This window comes from Stomoxys calcitrans, chromosome 2 (assembly GCF_963082655.1).
Source record: "Stomoxys calcitrans chromosome 2, idStoCalc2.1, whole genome shotgun sequence".
Lineage (NCBI taxonomy): Eukaryota > Metazoa > Arthropoda > Insecta > Diptera > Muscidae > Stomoxys > Stomoxys calcitrans.
The window spans coordinates 199354104-199363403 of NC_081553.1; the positions used below are offsets into that span (position 1 = coordinate 199354104).

Here is a 9300-nt window from a genome sequence, read left to right on the forward strand (position 1 = left end):
TAAATTCGCATTTTATGGGCCCAAGACTTTAAATCGAGAGATCTTATCTTAATCTGGACCGATCTGAGCCAAATTGAAAAGAGATATCGAAGGGCCTAACATAACACGCTGTCCCAAATTTCGGTGACATCGGATAATAAATTCGCATTTTATGGGCCCAAAACATTAAATCGAGAGATCGTAAATGGCGGCTTTATCCTAATCTGGACCGATCTGGGCCAAATTAATGAAAAATGTCGATGGGCCTAACACAACTCACTGTCCCAAATTTCGGCGATATCGGACAATAAATGTGCCTTAAATCGAGAGATCAGTCTATATGGCAGCTATATCCAAATCTAAACCGATTTGGGCCAAATTGAAGAGGGCTAGATCGGAAAATAAATGCGCCTTTTATGGGCCAGACCTTAAATCGAGAGATCGGTCTGTATGACAGCTATATGCAATTCTAGACCGATCTGGGCCAAATTACAGAAAAATTGCAAACAGCCCAATACAACTCACTGTCCCAAATTTCGGTGACATCGGACAAAAAATGCGCATTTTATGCTCCCAAAATCTTAAATCGAGAAATTGGTCTATATGGCAGCTATATCTTAATCTGGACCGATCTGGGCCAAATTACAGAAAGATGTCGAGGGGCCTAATAAAACTCACTGTTCCAAATTTCGGTGAATAAATATTTCTTTTATGAGCCTAAAACCTTAAATCTAGAGATCGCTCTATATGTCAACTGTATATTTATTTGGACCGATCTGGGCCAAATTACAGAAAGATGTCGAGGGGCCTAACACAACTTACTGTCCCAAATTTCGGTGACATCAGACAATAAATGTTTCTTTTATGGGCCCAAAACCTAAAATCGAGAGATCGGTCTATATGGCAGCTATATCTTTATCTGGACCTATCTGGACCAAATTACAGAAAGATGTCGAGGGGCCTAACAACACTCACTATTCCAAATTTCGGTGACATCGGACAATAAATATTTCTTTTATGAGCCTGAAACCTCAAATCTAGAGATCGCTCTATATGTCAGCTATATATTTATCTGGACCGGTCTGGGTCGAATTGCAGAAAGATGTCGAAGGGCCTAACACAACTTATTGTCCCAAATTTCGGTGACATCGGACAAAAAATATATATTTTATGAGCCCAAAACCTTAAATTTGGAGATCGGTCTATATGGCAGCTATATCTTAATCTGGACCGATCTGGGCCAAATTACAGAAAGATGTCGAAGGGCCTAACACAATTCGCCGTCCCAAATTTCAACGACATCGGTCAAAAAATCTTTCTTATATGGACCCAAAACCTTAAATCAAGAGATCGGTCTATATGGGAGCTATATCCAAATTTCGACTGATCTGGGCCAAATTGAAGATGGATGTCGAGTAGCATAACACAACTCGCCGTCCCAAATTTCAGCAAAATCGGGTAATAAATATGGTTTTTATAGGCCTAAGGCCTTAAATCGGTCTATAGGGGGGCTGTATCAAGATATAGTTCGATATAGCCCACCTTCGAACTTTATCTGTCTATGGATAAAAAAAGTATCTGTGCAAAGTTTCAGTTCAATATCTCTATTTTTAAAGACTGTAGCGTGATTTCAACAGACCGACGGACATAGCTAGATCGTCTCAGATTTTTACGACAATCAAGAATATATATAATTTATAGGGTCAGAAATGGATATTTCGATGTGTTGCAAACGGAATGACGAATTTAGTATAACCACATCGTTTGGTGGTGGGTATAAAAAAACCACGCTTAAAATGTCAGTCAAATTGCGCTCTCTAAAGGCTCCTGAGATCGGTGCATATAACAGCTATATCAAAACATGAACCGATTTGGCGCATTTACAATTCCAACGGACCTACACTTATGGGAAGTATTCATGTAAAAAGACCCTGGATTTATTCATTCAAAAGTTGGTTGAACGGTTAAACCTACTTTCTTGAAATGTTCACAGATGTGATGAAAGGGGCGGACGCTCCCCCTTACCCTGGTTTTAAAAAAAAGCCGGAACTCGAAGACTATTAGGCGATTCAAGCGAAATTTTTGTTTTGCACTTATATTAACCCAAAAACAAAAACTTGGTGTCCAAATTTGGGTTGAAGTGCCAAGGGGGACCGCCCCAAGCAAAGCCCACCGATGGGATATAAAGACCAATCATGACAATATGGGACTCAAATGATAGGTATTAAAGAGTGGAAAACGAATACAATATACATACCTAAGACTCCAAAAAGACCTCCCATATAAAGACGGACAAGAACGCAAAAACTGTTGAACCGATGTTCTATTTTTAAAGACTGTAGCGTGATTTCAACAGACCGACGGACATGGCTAGATCGTCTCAGATTTTTACGACAATCAAGAATATATATAATTTATAGGGTCGGAATGGATATTTCGATGTGTTGCAAACGGAATGACGAAATTAGTATAACCACATCGTTTGGTGGTGGGTATAAAAAAAACCACGCTTAAAATGTCAGTCAAATTGCGCTCTCTAAAGGCTCCTGAGATCGGTGCATATAACAGCTATATCAAAACATGAACCGATTTGGCGCATTTACAATTCCAACGGACCTACACTTATGGGAAGTATTCATGTAAAAAGACCCTGGATTTATTCCTTCAAAAGTTGGTTGAACGGTTAAACCTACTTTCTTGAAATGTTCACAGATGTGATGAAAGGGGCGGACGCTCCCCCTTACCCTGATTTTTAAAAAAGCCGGAACTCAAAGACTATTAGGCGATTCAAGCGAAATTTTTGTTTTGCACTTATGTTAACCTTAAAACAAAAACTGTGTGTCCAAATTCGGGTTGAAGTGCCAAGGGGGACCGCCCCAGGGAAAGTCCACCGATGGGATATAAAGACCAATCATGACAATATGGGACTCACATGAAAGGTGAAAACGAATACAATATACATACCTAAGACACCAAAAGTACCTCCCATATAAAGACGAACAAAGACGCAAAAACTGCTGAACCGATGTTCTTGAAATTTGCACATATTGCGTATAAAGGTGGTGAATGCAAATTTGCATTTGTATAATGGTGGTTAAAATCGATTTTAATATCTGCAAGAGGTCGGACGTACCAACTTACCCCAATTAAAAAAAAAAAAAAAAAACATCCCGAATCTCGGTGATGTTTGGGCGATTGAAGCGAAATTTGTTAGAGTAACCTAAAATCAAAAACTTGGTATCCATATTTTGGGTTGGGTGCCAAGAGGGACCCCATTCCAAAGCCCGCCCATTCAAATGAAAGTTATTTGAGAGTAGAAAACGAATCTGATATCCAATTTTAGATCCAAGTATTATATTGCCACTGTAGCGGCGAGATAACCATGTTCGCCAATGAAGCTAAACGCCTTTGTTCGAATTCTGGCGGGAATATCAGAAAAAATTTTCAACGGTGGTTTTCCGCTCCTAATGCTGACAACATTTGTCAGGTACTATGCCATGTAAAACTTCTCTCCAAAGAGGTGTCGCACTGCGGCACGCCGTTCGGACTCGGCTATGAAAAGGAGGCCCCTTATCATTGAGCTTAAACTTGAATCGGACTGCACCTGTTCCTTAGTGGAATGTTCATGGGCAAAATTTGCATTTGCATTATAGTGGCATTCCACCCCTAAAACAACTCCCAAATCGGATATATTATGGCAATCAAATAGAAGATATTTGTGAGTCGAAATCTGAAACTCAAATTTATATTCAAGGGGTTAATGCCCCTCAAAAACGAACATGTAGACTAAACATGTCAATATGGGTTCATCGAAAGAAACGTAATTGGGATAATATGAAAACATGACCAGAAAGGATATGTAGACCGCAAATAGGTAAACACAGCAGTCATGGCCAAAAAGGGAAGGGAAAGATATTAAGGATTGAATCTGACACCCATTGTTAGACTTATTGAAATGATTTTAGGAATGAAGTACATCTACCATCTAGAATTAAAGGACTCAACAACCCCCGGTTTGAACAAAATTTCGCTTGAATCGCCTACACGTCTCCGAGATCCAGATGTTTTAAAACTTAGGGTTAGGGTGATCATCCAACCCCTTTCACTGAAATCTAAAGTACCCTATTTTTTCAATCAAATATTAAATCAAATATTTACAAGTTTTTTATACCCTCCACCATAAGATGGGGGGTATACTAATTTCGTCATTCTGATTGTAACTACTCGAAATATTCGTCTGAGACCCCATAAAGTATATATATTCTTGATGGTTGTGAAATTTTATGTCGATCTAGCCATGTCCGTCCGTCTGTCCGTCCGTCCGTCTGTCTGTAGAAAGCACGCTAACTTCCGAAGGAGTAAAGCTAGACGCTTGAAATTTTGCACAAATACTTCTTATTAGTGTAGGTCGGTTGGTATTGTAAATGGACCATATCGTTCCATGTTTTGATTTAGCTGCCATATAAACCGATCTTGGGTCTTGACTTCTTGAGCCTCTAGAGTGCGCAATTCTTATCCGATCGGGATGAAATTTTGCACGACGTGTTTTGTTATGATGTCCAACCACCGTGCCAAGTATGGTTAAAATCGGTTTATAACCTAATATAGCTGTCATATAAACCGATCTTGGGTCTTGACTTCATGAGCCTCTAGAGGGCGCAATTCTTATCCAATTTGAATGAATTTTGTACGACATGTTTTGTTATGATATCCAAAACTGTGCCAAATATGGTTCAAATAGGTTCATAACCTGATATAGCTGTCATATAAACAGATCTGGGGACTTGACTTCTTGAGCTTTTAGAGGGCGCAATTCCTATCCGATTTGGCTGAAATTTCGCAAGACGTTTTTTATTGTTACTTTCAACAACTATGTCAAATAAAGTACAAGTCGGTTCACAACCTGATTTAGCTGCCATATAAACCGATCTGGGATCTTGACTTCTTGAGCCTCTAGAGATCGCAATTATTATCCGATTTGCCTGAAATGTTGTACGACGTATTCTCTCATGACCATTAACATACGTGTTTATTATGGTCTGAATCGGTCTATAGCCCGATACAGCTCCCATATAAATCGATCTCTCTATTTTACTTCTTGAGCCCACAAAGGGCGCAATTCTTATTCGAATTGGCTGACATTTTACACAGGTCTCTAACATATAATTTAATTGTGGTCCAAACCGGACCATATCTTAATATCGCTCTAATAGCAGAGCAAATCTTTTCTTATATCCTTTTTTTGCCTAAGAAGAGATGCCGGAAAAAGAACTCGACAAATGCGATCCATGGTGGAGGGTATATAAGATTCGGCCCGGCCGAACTTAGCACGCTTTTGATTTTGTTAAATCAAAGCTTAAAAAAATCTCCTAAGAAAATCAATGCCATCGACTATTTCTATAAAATTTCTAACATTCATTACATTTCGCAATCAAGTGTAAAGATTTCCATTACCATGCGAACATCTCTGGGGATGTACCCAACACAAATGTATACTCAATATTTATTGATTCATCCCAGTTTTCCCGTGATTTTAACACAAAACCAGTGTAACAGCTACTTGGTCACACTTTGTCACATGTTTATTACTGGAAGATGTGCACGAACAGATTTAAATGAATAATACTGGACGCATAGTTATCATATTTGTATTTGAAATTCATTTTCAATAAAATTACCTGCCATCATGTAGCCAATAGGCTGTTACATTGCAGTCAATAGGCAGTTACATCGACCTATAAAAGTGGGTGCGCTGATGTTTTAAAGCTTCAGTTAATTTTTAATATTTCCAAACGCAAGATAAGTTCTAAAACAATGCGCTTTCTGGTGATTTTTGCTTTAATCTGTGTGCTGGTGGTGGCACTTTGCTATGGCCAGCAGGAGCAGTCCAGTGACAGTGATGCTGAGTTAGTTCGTGAAAAACGCCAATTTGGAGGACGCGGTGGTGGATTCGGTCGTGGATATGGCTATGGTGGACGTGGTTATGGAGGACGTGGCTATGGTGGTTATGGAGGCTATGGAGGTTATGGAGGCTATGGTCGCGGAAGCTTTGGAAGGCGTGGCTAGCTTTTGAAGCTAGTCTAAACAATTATAGTGAATTTTTTATTACTTCTAAAGGAATATTTTGTAATTAAAGTATAATGGTGAACTTAATGTTTGGTGTTTGTGTTTGTATTCTACTTTCAATGCCACTACTGTGTTATATGGTAGTAAAACTTCGTGCATTTCTAATATCCAAATGGAAAAAAGATGGCCGCGCCAATAAGTCTATGGATTGGACTTGAAATCTGTTTCTTTGCCCATATAGTCATTTCGTTTGTTTATCTGTCTGCCCACATTAATGTCTTATAAGTATAGATATTCCAACTTTGAAAGGAGCACCTTGAAATAAAATATAAAGAGAAGGATATAGCTTGCCAACCATCTCTGTTTGGTCTGTGATCATTATAAGCGTCATTGCAATTTCATACAATCAAACAAATAATTAATTTGCCATAAAAGAATTTTCGACAAACTTGTTTTGCGAAAAAGGATAGGTTAGGTTGAAAAGAGGGTGCGGATATTAATCTGCCCCATGCCACTATAGACACAACCCTAAGCCAGTAATAGGCTTGTTGTGCACTCTAAAAACTAAACAGAAAATTCGAAAAAGAGAATTTTAAGTTAGGAATTCCGTCTACTTGATATCCATATTTGGAGCGAAATGTCTGAAGAACTGTCTTATGCCCAAAAACATCCTTAAGCAAAACATTTTTACAGACCATGGAAATATGGGGCTCAAAAAAAAAAAAGTTATGAGAGTGAAACAAGACGTAGCGGATCTATACCGGTCCATCGTCTGAATAAATAAAAGAAAAGCCAAATGAAATTCCTAAAAACAGATTTTATTATTTAAATGTGATTATTTGAACGATGAAACTTCGTCTCAAGTTCTTGCACAAATTTATCATAAAAAATCTTGCAGGCAGTGCAGTGACGGGAAACTCAATGAAACCTAGAGAAAAGGAAGCAGACGATGAGGCCATCACCCACTCCCAAGAAGCCCATCTAATGAAGAACCAATCATTGAGGTCATCCAGATAAACCTCCACCGGAGCGAGACAGCTACTCACGCCCTGATGGAGACAATCAGCAAGAAAAACATTCATATTGCCTTAATTCAGGAGTCATGGTCGGCCCAGAACAAAGTTTCTGGACTGAACCATATCAACTACCAATTATTCTATGCTAACACCGGCACTCGTCAGAGTACCTGGACAAGATAATTTAGATTGCCCAAGCATAGAAGACATTGACGTCAATGTCAACAGGATGACGACTGTACTAGTGGAGTCTTTCGAAGATAGTGGTCCTCTTTGACAAAGGAAATCAGCCCTAAGAAAAGCCCTGGAGAACCGGGAAGATTCGCAACATTGGGAAAGATGTCCGCAGACTTTAAAAGAACACGTCGAAACCATGGAACGCAATGTGGATACCATGATAAAGATAAATCCTTCTCATACGCTCCTGAATGTGACACTTCCAATCATGTTTTCTATCCAAATTCACTCCTAAGTATTTGACTTTGTCAGATATCGAAATCATTTTGTTAAGGAAATGTGGCGCGTCAAATTGGCCCACCTTCGTCTTCCTCGTGAACAGGAATATTTCTGTCTTCTCTGCGTTAACATTGAGATCCCTGGGTCTAGTCCAGTCATATGCCATATGAAAGACCCTTTCGGCTCTTCTGCATAGCTGGTTCGGATCCTTACCCTAAGAATTATTATAACAGCGTCTGCATAGCAGACGGGTTCACATATCTCCTTGTCAGCATCCTTAGTAGGTTATTTATAATGGTTCCCCTTGTGGCATGCCTTGTGCCACTTTCTCCCTTATATTTATATCATGGGACCCACACTTTATGCACCTGTTCCTTAGCATATGGTTTATCCTGTTTCTAAGGACCCGTCCACCCGGTGCTGGTCTAAGGATTGGATCATTGTGTCGGTACGCACATGTCAATGCAAACCACCAATGTGTACGTCTTGGCATCGAAGGATTCTTCTATTTTAGGCATAACCTCGTGGAGGGCAGTCTCCACGGACCTTCCCTTGATATATGTATGCTATTTGTATTTAAACAGTTCGCTGTATGTCCTACTCTTCATAATGGTATTCACATTGCGTTCCATGGTTTTGACGTGCTCTGTTAAAAAGTCTGCGGACCTCTTTCCCTGGTCATCCAGGACTTTTCTTGGGCTGATTTCCTTTCTCAAAGAGGACAACTATCTTCGAAAGACTCCACTAGTACAGTCGTAATCCCGTTGACATTGTCGTCAATGTCTTCTATGTACGCTCAGAAGGCTCACAGACATTGGGCCTTATGTAGACGGGATAGTCCACTGCCTCTACAGGAGCGTGTTTAGACTAATCTTCGAAAGACTCCACTAGTACAGTCGTAATCCTGTTGACATTGTCGTCACTGTCTTCTATGTACGCTCAGAAGGCTCACAGATGTTGGGCCTTATGTAGACGGGATAGTCTACTGGCTCTACAGGAGCGTGTTTAGACTAATACCTACTTACGCCTCAGTGGACTGGTATGGAGAAAAAGTGCAACGTTAGGACCATACAACAAGTTCAGAGAACATGTTGTCTTCGCATAGGTGGAGCGATGAGGACCACTCCCATTAGGGCACTGAAGACTATTCTAGATATCCGACCCATTGGCAGCATATAGATTTAATGTAAGGCAGCCACAGCGGCTATGAGATTTTAAGTCTCATGGGAGAATGGATTGAGGATGGGAGTAGCTCATACCATCCTAGTATTATAGTGACGATAGGAAATCTGGAAGGAAGGGAAGAGGCTTCCGATCGGATACTTGAGAAGACACTTGAGGTCGAGTGCGAGGAACTGCTGACGGCGGCACAGTCTTGGACTAAGGGAACCCTAGTATTGCCGTCTGGGAGATCATGTAACATAGATGGATCAAAGATAGAGGACAAGGAGGGCCTGGTGGTCTAGATCAAGAAGCCAGGGACTGAGACCTATTTTGGGCTGCCTGACCACATTACAGTCCTGCAGGCGGCGATCCGGGCGATCACGGAATGCGTGAGGTGGTGTGGTACTAACGCGAGGACGTAAAGTGTGAACTTCTTTACGTACAGTAAAATGGCTATTAGGGCAATAACAACGAGGACGGTAAAATTACAAACAGTCTTGGAGTGTAAGTAGGAGATTAACGCCTTCTCTGAGGATGGCACAATGCGCATCGTTCGGGTGCCGGGCCATAACGGAGTAAGGGGGAATGAATTTGGCGGTGAAGGCCAGAGAACTGCCGT

The 9300-nt window shown here is 40.4% G+C and overlaps 1 protein-coding gene across 1 annotated transcript; it reads left to right on the forward strand.

Moving 5' to 3' along the window:
* The first annotated feature begins 5754 nt into the window (after positions 1 to 5754).
* LOC106082835 (prismalin-14) lies at positions 5755 to 6132 on the forward strand. Its single transcript, XM_013245565.2, has one exon. The coding sequence runs from the start codon at positions 5794 to 5796 to the stop codon at positions 6043 to 6045; it is 252 nt and encodes an 83-aa protein (XP_013101019.2). The 5' UTR covers positions 5755 to 5793; the 3' UTR covers positions 6046 to 6132.
* The last annotated feature ends 3168 nt before the right edge of the window (positions 6133 to 9300 follow it).

Excerpts from the sequence above, each read along its gene's own strand:
- LOC106082835 (XM_013245565.2), top strand. The coding sequence starts at position 5,794 with ATGCGCTTTCTGGTGATTTTTGCTTTAATCTGTGTGCTGGTGGTGGCA.